The 20,169-nt window shown below is 45.2% G+C and overlaps 1 protein-coding gene across 1 annotated transcript in view; it reads left to right on the top strand.

Moving 5' to 3' along the window:
- The window catches only part of prmt3 (protein arginine methyltransferase 3), a 48,675-nt gene extending 30,047 nt beyond the window's left edge, over positions 1 to 18,628 (top strand). Inside the window, exons 13-16 of the mRNA XM_048263488.1 lie at positions 497 to 583; positions 10,399 to 10,449; positions 11,051 to 11,138; positions 18,226 to 18,628. Coding sequence (XP_048119445.1) covers positions 497 to 583; positions 10,399 to 10,449; positions 11,051 to 11,138; positions 18,226 to 18,335 — 336 coding nt within the window. The 3' untranslated portion in view covers positions 18,336 to 18,628. The remainder of the gene's footprint in view (positions 1 to 496; positions 584 to 10,398; positions 10,450 to 11,050; positions 11,139 to 18,225) is intronic.
- Positions 18,629 to 20,169: the final 1,541 nt, after the last annotated feature.

Genomic DNA, 20,169 nt, shown 5'->3' with positions numbered 1-20,169 from the left:
TATATATATATATCATGTGTCAACTTTGCTGCTCAATGTCGTCATCAATTTATGTAGTTAAGCCCCTGCATTATGTGTGTGTAGTTTCATAAATGTCCCTTAAATCACGAGTCTGTGCCTGTGGCCTGCCCACCATAAGAAGTGCATAGGCCTATGGTGTGTAAAGTAATGGATGCGCTAATCGATCACTGCTGTGGGAAAGTGAAAAATGAGACGCATTTTAATCCATTATCTTCCAATCCAATGAAATTCTTTTTTTAATGGTGGTCGGAATTCTGTAAAATTACTACCTTCTTGCATGGGAAACTTTGCTTGAAAGATTAAATGATTTTTCTCCTCTGAACACAAATGGCTATTCCACATTCTACTGAGGAAAAAATGGAAACTGCTCTCTTCCATAATGTGGTACATAGTATTGACAACAAAATTTGAACTACCAGAGCTTAACTTTTTGCATTTTGAATCACATTGTTTGATTATTTCTGATCTCTTGTAGACGATTGACTGTAACAAAGTGTGCCTCTCTGAGCTGGAGTTCACGGCTGACTTCACCCTGAAGGTGACCAAAACCACGCAGTGCACAGTGAGTAGGATCAATTCTCATGTTTTATTTTTCTTCCACTTTCACTCTGCCCATTTTTTACACACACACACACACACACACACACACACTGCAAAATGTTCTGAGGAAAACACAACAGTAATTTACCTCCCCACTGGTAATTATAGAATTTGCAGTCCACAAGAAAAGTGGGGTGCAACCCAAACCCTCCAGCCGAAGTATTTCTGTGAACCTGGACTCCTAGACTTCCACCCAATCCTCTATCTCCTCACCTAATCACGGTTGTCAGGTGTGAAGATTAATTAGAGGTGGGGAGATGGATGGAGCACTTGATTGGCTGAGATGGGTCAGGTGTCTAAGACACCTGGGTGATTGATAGGTGGTCCGTCTCCCCATCGGTGAAGGTAACTTGAGGCATCTGGGGGGGATGGGGCCCAATCATTTGCTTTGATTAGCTGATGGAGTAAACTCTGGAGTTTGTGTTGAGATTCAGTGCATCAGTGCCAGCAGAACTGCGTACTGCATTCTTTATTCATTGTGTGTGTTCAGTGTATATTAGATGTGGGTTTGACTGTTTTAGGGCAGTGGTTCTCAAATGGGGGTATGCGTACCCCTGGGGGTACGTGAAGGCACTCCAGGGGGTACGTGAGATTTTAACCCTAAGAACCCGATTGACGCAAAGTGTGTCAAAAAACACACCCTTTCTTCTCTGTTGCATTGCTCCGCAACTGTTCATAGCAGCGAGATGAAACCTTCATTGCGTGACAGAGCAGAAGTGGGGCTTTCCAACGAGACAACGCACTTGTCTGTACGTTAAAGGATAAAAATAAAAAAAAAATCGCATAGATATGGCAAGCATATCAGATGAAAGAGGAGACACAGGGCTATCCTATAGCAAGTATGTTGACCCTTCTGGCTTATGAAATCAGACGAAGTAATTACAAAATAATAACGTCATGTACAAAAACCAATGCTGCATACCCATTACTCTCGTTTGAATTACTCGCGGACCTGTGATCGGATAGATATGCCACGCATGCCAGATGAAAGAGGAGATACGGAGCTATCATTTGATACCAAGTACATCCTTCTGGGTTATAAAACAGACAAAGTGACAGCAAAATAATTAGGCTACTTCATATAGCTCGACTTACCTCACGTTTTTGTCTGTTTTTGTAGAAAAGCATTTTCCAACGCTATTGTGTGTTTCTCAAAGAATGGCAAAGAATGTTCATAATCCGTTTTTGAGATCCTACCAAATTCCTGCATGGCATCCAATTCAAGGCTCATATTGCATCCCAATTTGTTTGGCAAAGAAACACCTTTTTTGCCTTTACTTTGTTCATGGCAATGCAGTAAAAAGTTGTAGAGAATCATGAGTGCAGACACCAAAGGCACACACAGGCTATAACATGTAAACTCAGGGCAAGTCAGGTCAAATCAGTTCGTGTCACAGATATGGAGCGCAGAAAGGTCATTAAATCACTAAATAAAAAAAATGGCATTTATTTCTGTAAGGCACACACCACATATGTCTGTAAATTGCTCAGCCCCAGAGAATTCCTCCACCATGGCAATGATATTGCCAGATTCAGGAAAGTCTGCCCTACACACACATGAAATGCATGTAGAGCTATGAGCTTGCTGTGGTGAGATACATGTCAAAATATAAGAATTTTTATAATACGCTTTTTATATTTTAATTCTTTAAAAATCCAAATAAAATCAATGCTAGAACATGAAATGATGATCTGGATAGTCTAGACTCTGCTGAAAAGAACAATATATAATATGTGTGTGTGGCACTTAAAATGACCAGAATAAATCCTTATGAATAAAGGTAGTGAAAATGCCCTAAAAACAGCGTAGGGTTAAAATATACATAGATTTAAAAAGTAGAATCCATGCAAAAATACTTTAAAAACAATTATTTAATAAATATTTCAGGAAAATATAAGTTCATAAAATTAATTTTATATTTCAGTATAGGCTATTCAATTTCATTATCCTAAAAACCCAGAGTCCCCCCCCATACCAGGGTGGTTCGACCCAACCTGTCACATGCCACCCGCCATCACCTGTCAATCACTGTCAAAACTCAAACGATGGAGTTGAAGTTTATGGATGAAGGCATGTTTCCAAAGTTTAATAAATTAGACACTGATGTCACAGTGCTCTGTTTTAAGTATTTTTTTCTGAACTAAAAATGCTTTGCGCTGTTTAGGGGGTACTTGGCTGAAAAAATATTTCACAGGGGGTACATCACTGAAAAAAGGTTGAGAACCACTGTTTTAGGGGTGTGTGTGTGTGTGTTGTGTGTTTTTAATTGTTGGTTTGACAGTGACAAAAGCTCAGGGGTGTTTGTGTGTGAGTTTGCGAGCAAGAGTGGCCATAGAACGTCAACCTCTCAGAAGTCTGAGGGTAATCTTTCTTTTGTGTCCTATTTCACTTGGAGTCTGTGGTGTCTGTTGTGGGACTCCTGTGTGACGTATCGGTTTTATAGATTAATCAATACCATGTTATTATCTCCCTTCCCTTCCAGGACTCATTTTTCTGTCTCTTCCGTAATATAAAGTGTTTTTTTCTCTCGCTGTCTTTCTCTGCTCTTACCTCCTGTAAATACACATCACCTGCATGCTATTTTTGGAAGTGGGTAAGGAACGCTGTCGGGTGTGCTTGGTGTCTACTGCGGGATATTCGCCAGATAAGAGCGGCAGGCGGGATTGTGCGCCGTGCTTGCGGCATCTTGCACGGGGCTTATTGAGGCCAGAAATGAGTGAAAACACTGTCGGTCCTGTGATTGAGCGCATGCTTTTATTCTCCCCACGACAGTCCATTCATCACATCAGGCTGCCTAACCTTGCATTAAATGAACAGCGCAACCCTTCGCTCTTGCGCTCCGGCGAGGGAAGACAAATAAGCCTCCTCTCCCGCTTGCACCACGAACACACACTTGCTCCATAAACACACACTTGTCCAGGACGGGGGGGAGGCCTTGGTAATGTTCTTTTCTAGAAGGTTCCTCTCCGATCTCTTATATCTTCGCTCTCTCAAACATACTTATGCAGTACATGCTTGCATTTGAATTAAAGAGATGGGTAATGCAAGCGTAGGTCTAGTGCACACATGCAAATAACTAGTTAAAGCCAATTATTTACTGTTGCAGATGAAATAAATGAGTGAAGCAAACGGCTGATTTATTTTAAGTGCCGGTTGCATTTGATAGATTTCAGATTCAGACCCGTTCAGAAAGACTGAATACTCTCTTTAAAAAGTCAAGGACATATTTTAATGCTTTGAGTTAAGCAGTCTAGCGGTTTTCATCAGTCACTCTGTGCAGCTATGTTACAGTGTGTGTGTGTGTGCCCGTGTGCCCGTGGTAAACGCGCAACGTCCAGCATTCCCTCATAATTAAAAGGCGCTTGTCCTCTTCCACTGCGGCGGAACGCCTGCACGGCCCAGGAAGGCAACCGCAGGATAGGATAGGGAGCTAGTTAGGCGTTGTGGTGTGGTGTGGCTTACCAGTCAGTAACCAGAGAGAGAGTCCGAAAGGGGGCGGGGTGGTTGTTGGAAAGGGGGTTTGGTGTGTCCGAGTGTGACGCCGTCCACGCGTGAATAAACCCCATCAAAAGCGCATTAGCCTGCCCTCTCCTGCAGCCCCGGCAGCATAATTGTATCAGGCTGCACCACACGCTGCTCCGACATGATAGTGGTGGAAAGGGCTCCATGATGAATTGCTCCCCACTGGTGTTAGCCATGATGATAATTATTAATTTCCCCTCCCCTCCCCTCCCCGGCCCTGTTCCCTGGGAAGCGGCATGCAGAGTAGAGCACCGAGCGCCTCCTCCTCTTCCTCCTCCTCCTCCTCCTGGGCCGGCGGAAAGCCCTCGCTCATCATTTATCCACGACACACCCCGGGTCTGAAGGCTGAACACTGATGAGAATAAAACGCGCTCCTTTTGATTTGTCCCGCGTGCACTCCCTCAGCCTTGTGGGCCGCTCGGCTCCTGACTGGACACTGATGCTGGACACGCTGGTTTTGGCGCCATTGAGATGAGAACCTTTTCCCTGGGTGCAGATAGTCTTTGACGGGGCAGGATGTTTCTTCAGGTTAAAAAGAGAACGTTCATTTCTATTACTGAGATTGTATTCATCAGAAATGATTAATTTACCCTAAAATCAAGATGCGACATCACAATATTTCTTCTTGCAATACATTATCAATATGCTGACACCAAATATCAACACTTTTTTTTTTTCAAACTCAGGACATTTGAAAACTAATATATTGATATAAGCATTCAGGTTTTCCAAAGCATCACTACCCTCTATACCAGTGTTTCCCAGACCACGGGTGGGTCGCAGGAGATTTTATTTGGGTCGCCAGCACAATTTATGTTGTCTAATAGGCCTAACTTATACAATTTAGCCAGGAAAGCTATCCGTTTTCTATTAGGATATAGTTTGTTTACCACAGTCACGGACCTCAAAATGCAATTTTGCATTTATAATAGCTCTGAAATTAAAAAAAGCGTGTCGCCAGAGGGACAGCGTGGACATCTCACTCATAAAATTAAACATTTCTGTGGGGGCCTGCCATGAACCTCGCGAGTTGCAAAACCAGGGACATGAATCAGCCTATTTGACCGAACATTAAAATCAGCTCTTCAACTTGACCAAATCTAGTCAACTAAATCAGACATCCGTATACCGGACATTGCAATTCAATTTGCGTCATAGGCTGTAGATAGTTTCGATTGTAGATACTCTTTAAAGTTAATAGCAACCTCATCACATTCCTTATTATTTCGGATTTAAAACGCTCAACAGTGCATTATATTAGGTAGGCTACAATTTAAATGAACATTTTAAACGCTATTATTTCCTCTCGTTTCCCACCTCGCAAACCCTTGTAAAGGTGCATTATCTTTTGACTATCGCGCAAAAGCCATTGTTCTGATCTGTATTCATTTCACATTCTGACAACATAGCTTGTCACAACATCAATACACAGCCTTGGTATATGGCCTACAAAGAAACGTTTAACTCCGGAGGGAAATGCGGATTCAACTTTCCAAATAAAGAAACCTCCACAAATAGGTTACAATATAACGACATGTAGCAAATAACGAGTTATTTGCTACATGTTTACATAGGAATTGACTGTGTTATGGATCCATTTGTCTGCAACGCAACGTAGCCTACAACATCTCTCTTTAGAAATACAGGAACAGCTTACTATGCTGAAGAGTGACGACGCCTGCATATCCCCAAGAAATGTTTGAGAACCTGTGGCCTAAAACAATATTGATGGTTGCATGCATGTTGCATGTAAGATCTGAAGTGAAATGGGTCACGATGGTCTGTCATTTTTAAAAAGTGGGTCTCCAGAAAAAAAGTTTGGGAAACACTGCTCTATACATCTCCTCGTGGGCGTACTTGATGAAGTGGTATCAGTCCAGAACTGCTATTGTAACTGGCAGCAAAGAAGAAAAATAACTTTGTTTGTTGCAGTCACAGGCAGGGAGCAGAATGCACTTTCATTCTTTGTTTTTTTTAAATATATAAAATGGCATACTCATATTTTTAAAATGAAAATCTTTTTTTATATACGTTGGAAAAATAAATTACAGGCTGCCATTTATTTTCAGCAGCTTATGCTGCTTTCCAGTTGTCTCGTAAATCATCGTACACTTTAGGAACGCCTTTCTCTCGAGCCACGAGGGGCATTAGCAGGAGGCTAGTCATTGTTATTTTTTTGTGCTATATGTAGCCTCTAGCTAAACAGCTGGAAAACAAATTGTTACATTGTATTGCAGGCACAGCAAGACCGTGCAATGCATGAATTGGTGACCGGATTGAAGCAGCAATGTAATCTAGTGTGTAAGAGCATTACATCAACATTAACATGACCAACACAGTACATATGCAAAAGAAATACAACTATGGGCGCAGCCATGTTTGTTGTAAGGTCGTACGTCCACCTCGGGGTACCCTCAAGTAAGCTGGGTAATTTACACTGTCCAACTTAGGCGGGGATTTACAAGACAACCGGAAAGCACCATTATAGATGCTGTGTTGAACTTAATTAATTGTTACAAAAAATAAACAATTTATTACTAAGTTATTACTAGCTTATATGGAAGCATTAATAGTTGTCTGTGTATCTGAGGAGGGAAGAGTGTCGACCTGGTGTGAGTGTTTAAGTCACGGCTTTGTATCTTTCCCTTTGAAGTCTCCTGGGTGCTATAGCTGGAATGAGACAGATTATCTCTGCTGTGACCCTTGGGATTGTGCTCCGTGTGTGTGAGAGAGAAGGGGGCGGCAGAGTGTGTGTGTGTGTGTGTGTGTGTGTGTGTGTGTGTGTGTGATTTAGATTTAGAGTGCAAAGTTGTCATTGTGCTCTCCACACTTTGAAAACAGTTTCTGTGTTCAGACCTGATTATCAGAACTTTGCCACAATGAAAGCAGAGACATGACTGTGGTTTTCCAATCAATCATGTTTATGAGATGCTGTCAGTGGCGACGGCAGGAAGTTGATCTCTGCCACGGAATATCAGCTAGGTGACTCCGCCCTGCCTGGCGAGAGCCTGACGAGCAATTAAGGCTAATTCCGTAATTACTGCCCCACTAAACACCCTGTACTGTTCATTAAAATCCATAATTACATCCCGGTGACACAGTTTGTCTCCCGCGCGCTCCTCTGTGGTTTGGCTCCCTCTTAACTGTCTGTATCAATAAAGGCTGATGGGAATGGCCATCCTGAGTGGGCACAAAGGGAACCGTGCAATCTTGTTTCCCTGAATGAACCAAACGTTTTGCCACGTAAGGTTTACACATGCATGTTGTGCATCCATGGATGGAGTTTGGTTGTATTTATGGAAAATACAGTTAAAGTAAGTAGTTTGAAATGACTGGAAAAGACTGATTAAGGCTATTTGAGATTTATGCGCCAATAGAATGCTAATGAAGATATAATTGCATGTATTTGTCATATTTATTATATTACTCATATAATCGCTCTTACTTGCTCCATTAGCTTTTTCCTTGCAGTGCTGTATGTATGTAGCTTCAAAATCAAAAACTGAGCAAACAAAGTCTGAGTAAGGACTTGTGTCCCTAGGTGTCACATGAAAGGTGTTAAACCACCTTTACGTATTAAAAAGATACAATTTTAAAAAAAAGCATGGGGGACAGCCGTGGCCTACTGGTTAAAGCGTCCTACATACTCGCCACTCCCGACCGGTAGCGCGACAATGTGACGTCACAGGAGTGCCGTAACCATTACTCGCGCTTGGTGGTTGCGACACTAGTTGCAATATTCTCCTGAATAAAAAGTAAAAACTACCTCTGTGATGATACTTCAGACTTCGGTTGCTGCTATTCACAACTACCATCGTTGCCATCTAGTTTCCAAGGTGTTTGCAACTAGATAGATAGATAGATACTTTATTCATCCCGAGGGAAATTTTAGCTAGCTAGCTGGTGCTGAGAGATGAGTTTGTGTAATTTCCTAAGGTGGAAAGAGATATTTTTTCAGGTCTTAGCAGATATCCTTTGGTTGAAAATAAATATCTTTGTTACCTTTTGCTGGATTATTGGCATATCCCTGGGTCCTAGTTCTTTCATCTTAATTCCCTGTGTTACATCTCTCTCTGGTAGCTTCATTAACTTATCCAGCAAACTATTTAAAAATCACAAACTCTCGCTGGTAACGTAGCCAGGTTAATTTCCCTCTCTTCTCAAACTGACTATTCAAACATCATGTTTATGGTGTGGGCTAGGCTATATGAAATGCCTGAACGTGGTTGATGTCTGTATAGAGGCACGCATGCTCCCTAATCTTGGCTTCAAGCTCATCCTGCTTGTCACGCTTCTGAAAAAAAAACTCCTGTGCACGACCTGCCTGCACAAGGCTGAAATTTCAGGCGTCAGACAGAAAAAATGATGCAATTTTGACGTCGCATTGTCGCGCTACCGGTCGGGAGTGGCGAGTATGTAGTAGTACCCTTAAGGCTTCGGGCTTGTAACCGAAGGGTTGCCGGTCCGATCCCCGACCCAGTAGGAAAAATGTGGGCGGGGGAAGTGGTTGAGAACTGCTCTCCCATGCCCACATCCACGGCTAAAGTGCCCTTTAGCAAGGCACCTAATCCCTCACTGCTCCCCGAGCGCCGCTGTAGCAGGCAGCTCACTGTGCCGGGTTAGTGTGTGCTTCATCTCACTGTGTGTTCACTGTGTGCTATGTTTCACTAATTCACAGATTGGGATAAATGCAGAGACCAAATTTCCCTCACGGGATCAAAAGAGTATATATATATATATACCGGTACTTATACTTATACTAAACCACTAAATCTAATCGGAAGCATCTAATAGACTATGCTTTTTATATTGAGTTTTGTTCTATCCGGCACCTAGACTTAATTGTGCATACCCCCTTTTTGGCTTTTCTCCTCTGCACTCTCTATCAGTGCTTATCTGCTTTGTTTGTTTTATCTTTTATCTCCTCTCCATATCTGATCATCTCGCCCTCCACTGTTTTATAAGCACTCTTTGCTTAGTACTTCTCTCTCTCTCTCTCTTCCATGTTTTCTCCCTTTCTTTCTGTCCCCCATTCTCTTTCTTTTCTCTCGCACTCTCTTTCCTTCGCATTGATTGTGCTCTTTGTGTGAGCGGGCCAGCCCTTGTGTTGTCAGCTGCGTCAGGATTAAAAGCTATTAGTTCTGCATCATTGCCACTACAAGTATGCTCCTGAGATTGATAGAGTTGCTCCTCTTTCACAGCCACCGGACTGGGGGGAAAAAACAGGCTGTGTGTGTGTCAGTGTGTGTTTGTCTCAGTGTGTGTGTCTCAGTGCGTGTGTGTGTCTGTGTGTGTGTGTGTCTCAGTGTGTCTCAGTGTGTGTGTGTGTGTGTGTGTCTCAGTGTGTGTGTGTGTCTCAGTGTGTGTGTGTGTGTGTGTGTGTGTGTCTCAGTGTGTGTGTGTGTGTGTGTGTGTGTGTGTGTGTCTCAGTGTGTGTGTGTGTCTCATGGCTCTGAGAATAGCGGTGGCCATCTGATGATTTTCACTCTGTAATGTCAGTTTTCACCTGAGATGTACTCCAAATGCCCACTGCAGACATGCATTTCTCTGATCTCCCTTCTGTCTCCATGCTGCACATGCACAGATATGCCAGCAGGGTTTGTGTGCACAGGGTAGGGAGGCAGTCTGCAGGATTTAAATATCCAAAATGCCACTGTTAAATGAGTTTTGTCACAGGATCTTTTCGCTGGCTCAGCAAAAGCTGTGGCACGTTTGTAGCAATACAGTATCAGAAGTCATTTGAATCCCTTTTAGATGAAGCCAAAATCAGCCACCCACCCCTCCCCAACACACACACACACACACACACACACATACATACATGTGCATGTTAGGTTATTCAGTTGCATATACCCAGGACACTTACAGAGGGGCAGGGAGTGGTGTGGTCAATTGTATATGGTAAATGCATACGTCTGTATTCAGACTAACGAGTGCTGCTGTTTAACTAAGTGCATTGTTCATATTGATACTCTTTGAAATGGTCTATCGTTATAAATGTAGATGTCATGTAGTGATGACACATTGATGATCATATTTCAGTCACAAATGTATGTAATGTTAGATTTTTTTTATTTGTTTCAATGTTAATGTTTACAACAATCTGTACATTGTAATATACATTATTGTATTTGTGTGCACTGTACGTCTGTCTCTTGACCATTCTGCTGCTAATTATTACCCAGATAAAGTAAACATTCCCAAGGTTTATTTGTAATGTCATGTTTTAACCTCCCCATCATATATCATTCCAGGCTGTTGTCGGCTACTTTGACATTTTCTTCGACAGGAGCTGTGGAAACAAGGTAAGCGTTACCGCGGTGCTGTTAAACAGCCAGCCAATTACAGTCATGCTTTAGCGTACCTTGTCCCTGAGGCAATCAGAAGGCAGTCGGCAGCACGCCTGCACCCTTCCTGCTGAAATAAGCATTTACTCTCCACCAGTGATCAAATGGAACGCCAGGAAATGGCCAACGCTTTAATTGCATTTTCCATTTCTTTGCCACACTACGTTTGGGTTGCTGCTGAGAAGATGTATGGACAGTCCTCGGGCTTTGCTCGAATTTGATCCATTATATTACTTGCAGTTTCAGCATACACAAACTATTATTTTGAGAGCAGTTGAGCTCCATAGCCTTGGAGACGAATGAGGAGTAGGAAAGGTGTTCTAACGTGCAGTGGTGCTGCTGTTTTTGCCCTTGGTTCTGGTGCATTACCCAACATGCCTTTGAGAGAAGCTCTTTATATGGTCTGTAAATGATGCGTGGTGTAATGCAGCAGTGTAAGAGCTGGGGCTTTAACTACTGTACAGCAGCCCTCGTCAGGAGTGTAACGTCTGCATTCAACATTACATTACATAGTACAGTTCATTGAATTAGAAGTAAATTGATAATTTTCTTATTCCAGGTCATGTTTTCCACTGGACCACAGTGTCCCAAGACTCATTGGAAACAGACGGTCTTCCTGATCGAGAACCCCATTCCAGTTCAGTCAGGTATGTGACTTTTGGTAATCAATCCTACATCCCCCTCCATGCCCCCAACCCCCAATCACACACACACACACACTCCTGTCCCTAGCCAGCGCAGCTCTGGTGCAGCTCATTTGTGCGGTCCCACTGTAGGTGATTCTCCTGAACAGACTGGCCAGCTGTTTCTGAACCCAATTAGATGTGAAACGCAAGCAAGAAGCCGCAGCTGTGTGGCTGCGCAAGCCTGTCACCTGCTGTTTGTTTTACATTGAGATCTATGGACGTCAGTCGGAGGTGCGTCTTATCTGTCTCAGGGCTGACAGAGGAGTCATGGAGGATGACGCCTGTTATCTGTCAGCGATAAACAGACAGGCCGTGCTGGAGAAGGCCTCCGATCGTGCTCTTTCATAGACTCCCTTTAAAACTTCATCAGTTTTTTTTCTTTCTTTTTTTGTGTGTGTGTGTGTGTGTGTGTGTGTGTGTGTGTGTGTGTGTGTGTGTGTGTCTGGTCACTTTTGTGATTTATATCACTTTATGTGAAAAGTAATAGATCAACCTGACACCATCGCATCAACTGGCCATTCAGAGCCTTGCTCTCCTCTTGTCAGTGGACGACAACAACAGGACGACATGATTGCTGACGGCAATGTGGATATGTGACGAATGCTCTATGACTTAATTTTTTTTATAATTATTTATTATTTTGCTTTGAACTGCAAGAGTGTACAAATACAGCTTTGAAAGTAAACCTCCAAATGCAGACAGTATGCAGACAGCAATGCAGAGGTCAGCCAGTATCGTTGAGCATTGCTACCAGCAGCACAAGCCCCAGTATAAAATATGAGGAGGCTGGTGCATGTCTGCAGCGTTCCCCGGCGGATGATGCGTGTCTTATCCTAATGGAAATCTGAGAGATGTCAGCTGATGGCGCGATGGATGAGGCCTCTCCTCAGCACCTCTCCACAGTCCATAAGACTGTCCGGCGTTATAAATGGCCCTGGCCCGAGTGCTGCTGTCCGCGCGTGTCTGTACCGGGCACCCCTGGCCAGAGCCCTCTGATGATAAGGGCGCCGTTCTTTTGAGCCTCCACTAACGGCTGTCGCGGCGCCGCTGATGAAAGCTGTCAGATAAAAAGAGGGAGAGTCCCACAGTTATGCTCGCTGCTGTTTTCTGAAAACACCTTTTTTTTTTTTTTTTTGGCGGCCCCGCCAGAGCAGTGAGAGATGGTGCAGGCGTAAATGGCCACGTACTTCCGTCCTTATCTTTCAGCTCATACGGAGGGAAACGGTGCTCTCTTCTCAGAGTGGATGTATATTAGGGCTGGGCAGTATGTATTAAATACAATTTTATACAAGAAATGATCTTTCTTTGTAATGTCAAATCTGTGTGATGTAGGATCACATGTTATCATGGTAGAACGCCTCACCCCACGATATTTTGCTACTCTAGAAGGGGAGTTTTTCTAAAGGCGCATGAGTTAATGTATACAACTCCCCATGTCGTAATTATGAGTTCCATTTAACCGCCACATCTACCCCAGCCCTGTGCTCCAGGCACACACATGCACGGTGTGGTCACCGGAAACAGTGGCTTCATGCTGCAGTGGTAGGAGCAGTGGCAATGAACTGTGTGCACTAGCAGTTGAGCTGTACTGGAGGAGAGGTGGAGGAGACGAGGAGGAGAGGAGCTGTACTGGAGGAGAGGTGGAGGAGAGGAGGAGGAGAGGAGCTGTACTGGAGGAGGAGAGGAGCTGTACTGGAGGAGGAGAGGAGCTGTACTTGAGGAGGAGAGGTGGAGCTGCACTGTAGGAGAGGTGGAGCTGCACTGTAGGAGAGGTGGAGCTGTACTGGAGGAGAGGTGGAGGAGAGGTGGAGCTGTACTGTAGGAGAGGTGGAGGAGAGGAGCTGTACTGTAGGAGAGGTGGAGCTGCACTGTAGGAGAGGTGGAGCTGCACTGGAGGAGAGGTGGAGGAGAGGTGGAGCTGCACTGTAGGAGAGGTGGAGCTGCACTGGAGGAGAGGTGGAGCTGCACTGTAGGAGAGGTGGAGCTGCACTGGAGGAGAGGTGGAGGAGAGGTGGAGCTGTACTGTAGGAGAGGTGGAGGAGAGGTGGAGCTGCACTGGAGGAGAGGTGGAGGAGGAGAGGAGCTGTACTGTAGGAGAGGTGGAGCTGCACTGTAGGAGAGGTGGAGGAGAGGTGGAGCTGCACTGTAGGAGAGGTGGAGGAGAGGTGGAGCTGCACTGTAGGAGAGGTGGAGGAGGAGAGGTGGAGCTGCACTGTAGGAGAGGTGGAGCTGTACTGGAGGAGAGGTGGAGGAGAGGTGGAGCTGGACTGGAGGAGAGGTGGAGGAGAGGTGGAGCTGCACTGGAGGAGAGGTGGAGGAGAGGTGTAGGGAGAGGTGGAGGAGAGGTGGAGCTGCACTGTAGGAGAGGTGGAGGAGAGGAGGAGGAGGAGTGAGGGAAACGTCAGAACAGGGAGAAGGCTGAAGGCCGTGACGTGCTCCCGTCTCTGTCCCTCGCACGCGCCATGTGGCGAGAACTGCGTCATCAACGCGCATGCCGGGAGTTTCATGTGCTTCCCAACAATTGGGATCGTGCATCAATGACGCAGGTCTTCAACACGCGCAAATGTGCACGGAGGAGGATGCCACTTGCTTTAGGCTATAACTAGTATCCCCATACCTATATCACTGTGGAGTTGGCAAGTGGTTCTGACAGAAGCGGTAGTGCTTTTTTTTTCTCTCGTTGCAGCCCAACCTATCGGACATCCCTCTCTGTGTCCATCTCTCCCTCCTCTGCTCCCATTCTGAGTTCAGCATGACTGGACTTGGCCTTGGCCTTGCAGGTTTCCGCGTCCTCTACTACGCCACTCTCATGATGAGAGTGCTGGGGCTGATTCCCAAACGGCTCCACCCTCCGGTGGGTTTGTTTACCAGGATGCTCCGGACACAGCGAGTGGTCAGGGTCTGAGTGCCGGAGTCCATGCCAGTTGAAGCCCATTGCCAGTAATGAAGACAGATTCACCTCTAAGGCCAAGTGTGGGGGCTTTGTGGAGGACCTCACCTGTCTTCACCAGGTCTTCTGTGAGTCACTGAAAGCGGTGATCCTGCATCAACCCCCTTCCGTGCAGATGCAGGTGTCTGTGGTCACGACTCACCCCTTCACTCTCATTGGACAGACTGGGGTGCTTTTTTCCCTTCCAAATTTGAGGTTTAAAGGGAGCGATGAGAGACTAGAGAGAGAGAGGGAGTGGAGAGGAGAGGGGAGCAGGAGATTTATCGACTCGTTTGTGGCTCTCATTCTCTCCAGTCCAGTGGCCCGCTCGTCCCAGACCTCCCCTCTCTGGGTGTTAAAACAGAAATGAGCTCCCTCTCTTTTGCACTCTCTCTCTCGCTCTCTCTCTCTCTCTTTCTCTCTCTCTCTACTCTCTCTCTCTCTCTTTTTTTCTTCCCCTCCTTTCCTTTAACAGCGCTGGGCTGGCTCGCTGGCTGGCACCCTGCCACGCTCCTGGAAGACTACTTTTTTTACGGCACGAGGTCACACACACGTTCGCCGGCCTGGTCCCTCTTGTGTGTGAGCACGCTCTGTGGGGAGTGGAGTTCTCAAAGTCAGCCCAAAGGCAGTGCCAGAACTCACTTTTTCAGCCACCTCATCACCATCGCTGATCGCCTGTGATTTTACCTGTAACCACACACAAAGAAAGATTATTCACAGTGAAACTGTGTGTGTAGGGGTTTGACCACATTCATCTCTTGTCAGATGGGCATGGACATTGTGTCATGAACCTGATGAATCCCACTCTATAAAACATACTATCTCTCTTGTTCTGGAAATACTTGACAAGGAACCTCTGTTGCCATTTAGAAAGGAGATTTAGAAACAGTGCTGTAAAAAGATTTATTGCATCAACTATAACAAGTCTGAAATCCTTCTGGTTTATGATGGTCAGCTCAGCTGGGTGATGTATTGGGAACAGAACGCGCTCTAATTGAATATGTTTGCGAGAGTTGGTAATTAATTTCCTTGAGTCGCAGCCAGGAGAGGTGAGCTATGAAAAGATCGGCACGCAGCATTCTGGTACCTCACCTCCTCTAGATCCGCCTCATTCTGGCAGACCCATAAATTAGACAGCACATCATTTGTCTTGCTTTGCTTTGTTTTGCTTCTGTCCTATTAAGAAGCGTAGATGATTATTTTCTTGCTCGGAAATCAGTTGTTTCGGAGAGTCACCTACTTGGGTGTGTGTCTTTGTGTGTGCACATGGCTGTGAGGTCACATATTGTGCTTGCCTTCCCATGATGCTTAGCGTACCACAGAAGGCAGTCTTAATGTCCCGTGTGACCAATGATGTGGGCTAAGAGCAGGTTCTGCATAATTCACAGGAGCGCTGAGTTTTTTTTTATTGGACCATGAGCGACAAACCCAATCTTCTCGCTGTGCCGTAACTCCCAGGAGCGATAGGACCTGTCGTGAGGCTCTAGGGGTCCTTGAAGTGTCCGAGCCCGGCCGTCTCTGGAGAGAGGAGGGAGGGATGGCAAGAGGGGAGGTGGGGCGAGGCACCACTGGGAAGTTAGCAGGCCGGCTTGGTGATTCCAGCAGCCTGTTTTATGGCTCCCAGACAGGACTGGTGAATATACGACTCGGCGTCTGCGTTGTGCCGCAGAGGGCTGCTGGAGCTGAATGCTGATCCCCCTCACCGCTGCGGAAAGCTCGGAGCAGAGAGAGAGAGAGAGAGAGAGCGCGCTAAGGCCTCTGGCTTCCCCTTTAGTTCGTTCACTTTCACTCAAATCCAGTGCTTAACTGAACTCCTGCCACGGTGACAGTCGTGTGCCTTGAATGGTCATGGCCATCTCATCCCGGCCATGGCTGCATTAATATACAGTGATGTCAAAATAAAGAACCGTTTGCCAATATAATTTAAATAGCTTACATTTGTTAAAAATTCCTTGACATTTCCGGAAGTTTTCCAGAATGATTGCATTTACTCTTGACTACTGTTTGTATAACACATTATCATACATATCATTCCAAGATATTATCTGCACTGAAGTGTATTATATTTTTGAGGCGTCAGACAGCCCCATTAGTTGTTATAGGTGCTGTATCTGAGCACTGGTGATTTGTAATGGAAATAGAATAGTCCTAGTGCTGTTTGAAGGCTCTCTGAGACGGGCTGCATTTCTTTTCTTCACTTCCCCACATGGTTAACTTCCTCTCATTGTGGGCTTCCCCACCTCACTCACCAGGCACAATGGCTTTCTTAAGCACTGAATCCACTTATGGAATGGTTACTGTCTCTGTTTCATTTTATCCATCCATTGTCGCCACTAAGTCATTCTGCTACCTCCATGTTCCAGGTCTCAAGGCATCAGGCTTCTGACATGCTGGATATGGATACATGTTTATTTCTCTCTACTGTTTTCAAACTTTCCGCAACAGAAAGCGACTCTATCCGTTGGGGATGTGTCACAGGCATTTTAAGGTCAAACAATTACACTTTTGTCTGGCTCTGGAGCAGAAAATGCAGCGAGTTGGCATCACATTGTGCTTGCATGTCGAGCCCTGTTAACAGAGGGTGACCGCACTGTTTTATATTTCTTTTGTTACTCTGCAACTTAACTTCAGTTGCCTAACTCACTTCACACACACACACACACACACACACACACACACGGTTATGTTTGATTGGGTTTAATGGATGCCTAACTGTCTGACTCGTACAGTCTTTGAGTGATGACTCAACGTGTCCGTCTATGGCTGATGGAAGAAATGGATAGTCCTCTGCCAACATTACTCTGCATGGCTGATTTTAATTAAAAGATCCGGCAAGTGGTATTGTTTTTGCTAAATGTTCTCTTTCTTCCATGCTTGCTCACCACTCATCTGCACAGGGGGGGACCCTGAGGAAAGTCCACTCCACTGCTTCAGCACGGGGTCCAGGTTTTCAGTCGTCCCACCTCCTCGTTTGGAGTCCAGTGTTGTCCACAGAATGTGTTGTGAATAGTCACCGTTATTCATGCGTGACCCTCTGTAAGGCTCAGAAGTTCCCCTTTGCTCTCTGGTGCCAAATTAAATGCTGTGTGAGCTTGGAGAATCTAATTTTAAGTTTGTGCTCAACTTAGTTGCCTGAGATGAACCCCCTCCTCCCTCCAGCACCACCATCGCCTCACTGCTCTGGGCCTCTGAGGGGGTTTGGTGACGGATTAATCAAGAGGAGGGATGCAGAGTGCAAAATACATGGTGCTGATCTGAGAGGAATAACTCAGAAGCAGCTATCGACATCTTCCTGTATCAGAAGTATTCGTGGCATCGTCAGTCCTGCTCTGAGTGGCTTGGTTTTTATTTTTGGTCCTCTTTGTTTGGTTTTGAATTTGTCTTCTATGCCATTCACCACCACCACCATCATCACCCCCCGGCTGATTCAGGGGAAAACGGTAGATTGCTGTGCTGCTCAGTGACAGCTGTGTCTGACTGTTCATGTCACAGCAGAGAAAACGCTGCACTCAGCAATCCCCCCCACCTCTAGCAAGGGAAGGGGAACATGGGGGAGAAAAAAGGAGTGCGACAGACAGACAGAGAGGGAGGGAGAGAGAGAGAGAGAGAGACTCTGCACGGGGCAGGCATGGGGGCTTGTTTGCCAATTGGGTAAACATTAATTTATCCCCGGCAGTGAAACGTGAAGTTAATCAAAGTGATTATCTGCTGTAATTATTGTCATTGTCCCCCAGCCCTTTTGAACATGTCTCCTGCAATTGAGCAGGGCTCGCGTGAGCTTCCTTTGCCATCTGGAACTGATCTGCATATGTACCTTGCCTCCCAAGACCTAGCAGCACCAACAGCTCGGACAGAACTGAGCCAGAACCAGTGTCCTATTTGGAACAGCGTGTTCAGCCCACTTTTTCAGCTCGAGGCCAAAGCCAAAAGTAAAAGCTATGTGGCATGTTCATTGCATCTTGTCTTTTTTATACTAGGTGGTGATCTGCTTCAGACTTCCTGTTTCATGTCTCTGAGATGCACATTTGAAATTACCTGGATTTGTACTTACCTCACTCCAGGCTGTGTCCCTGGCCAGTCATTTGTACCTGTGTGTGACCTTCTCTTCTCTCCATGCAGGTGAGGATCTGCCTGGGAGGATCACCGTTCGTAAGAACAGGAAAGACCCTCGCGCTCTCCTGGTCACCCTCCACATCGCAGACAGGAAGCAAACCTACAGCCTTCAGTGAAGGTGGTGTCCATTTTAAGCACTGGGTCACACATCAGTTCCTTCACAGACATTCTAGCGTCAAACAGAATGCTTGCTTTTACATGGCTATGCCATCTACATTTCTTTGTGGCAGCCACCCAACTATTAAATGTAAGGCTGGCTCCATTTAAAATGGAGAAGTTATGCATGGAAGATGGTTTCCATTTCATTATGAAACGCCCCCTATTCATGACTGACATGAGATGATGTTTGAACAAGGACTCATACATTTGTGTCTGTTGCTGTTGTGGAAATAAAATAATTAACCTTTAATTGTGTGGATTTAGTGGGGGAAATACTGTAGTTCACATGTCCGTATCATTGCAGACACTGGAGAATTGCTGATATTCAGACATGCATACACCACTGAACGGCCCTGCTGACACAAGGCTGGGTTCAGGTCCAAGTTCTCTGCCAATTTCTCTGTCACAGTAGCAGTGTCTTTGATGGTTCCATCCTGTAGTTGGTTTTGCCTAATAAAGTTTTTTTTTTTAAGTACAATTATTAAATGGCCATTATTTGTACGAATAATTAATAATATACTGTATAATGCCAGCATCCAGTACTTCGATTAGGCACAACACGTACAAGTGTTGGCGCTTAATAATTCTGTAATTCGTGTGTAATTCCGTTTGAGTTGTGCTTGTCCTGACCTGAGAGAAGCTATCGTTCCCCTGATGGTAGTTGTAGTGAAAGTCCTACTCTGCCTCGCTGCCTCTAACCCTCCCTCCCCTCCCCTCCCTTCCCTCCCTTATCGCGCTCAGTCGTGTTGGGGAGGGGGGAGGGGGGGTTGAGTGATGAATTAATTATATTGGTCGCTTGTTTAATTAACGACCATCTGATCACAAGGACTATTATCTCGGGTCAAAGAGGGGTGCGAGAGTGGAGTCGGGTGGATTTGTTGGCCACCGCGGGACTGCGCAATCTCTTGCGGTTCTGTGAATCTGATTTGTGGAACGTCAGGACATTTTTTGCCATTTGACAGATTCCAATAAGATGTTGAAGCCTACCCGACGGTCCCGTCTTAATATGATTTGTGTTTTCAAATATGGGCAGAACCAAATTATTTACATTTGTAATAGTACATTTACAAAATAATACGGGCCTTTTTCTAGATCGCATCCATATGATGAGCATTACATTAATGACTTTTAATAAGCTAATCCGTGTCTCACCGGAGCATGCGGCTTCTCTGCTGCCTGTAAAAAACTAAGGTGTCAAAAGGGGACATGGGAAGAGGTGCAGAAATCAATTATAATTATTCTCTGTTGACAAAGTAATTAAATCCCGAGTGGGAAGCTGCCGACAGCCTTATCACTAGCGGGCGCAGATTTATGATCGTCGCCACTGCAGCGTGCATTTCAGGTGATTACTACTATGGTTTAAGGATCCAAATAGCCTCTTTTGAACTTTGTAAGCTAATAAGACCGAAGTTAAGGATTGTGTAGGCTATGCAGAACGAATAAAAAGTTGAGAGTTTGTCTGTATGCGTTAAAAATGTGAAATGGTATGTCTACTCACCAGCCTTGTTTTATAACTGTTAAGTAGCCTATTGCCTTACTATTGCGCATTGCAGAGCTCTGTGAAATTCTTCATGTCGCATAGTCTGCGGTACCATGTTGTTAGTCCGGAGATCTGAACTAAAAATAGAATAGGCCTACCACGTTTTACTCGCTTGCGTAAAAGTTTAACAAATGAGTAGTCGTTCATGAAGACCTCGCCCACTTTTCGGATTTGATCAAGTTGGATGCCAGTGACGCAAACATAAACGTAGCCTTGAGTTTATGGCTCGTGTGAGCTTGAGCGCTGGAGCA

This window comes from Alosa alosa, chromosome 14 (genome assembly GCF_017589495.1).
Source record: "Alosa alosa isolate M-15738 ecotype Scorff River chromosome 14, AALO_Geno_1.1, whole genome shotgun sequence".
Classification (NCBI taxonomy): domain Eukaryota; kingdom Metazoa; phylum Chordata; class Actinopteri; order Clupeiformes; family Clupeidae; genus Alosa; species Alosa alosa.
Note: the sequence above shows the minus strand (reverse complement) of the source record. Positions and strands in the feature narration are given on the sequence as shown.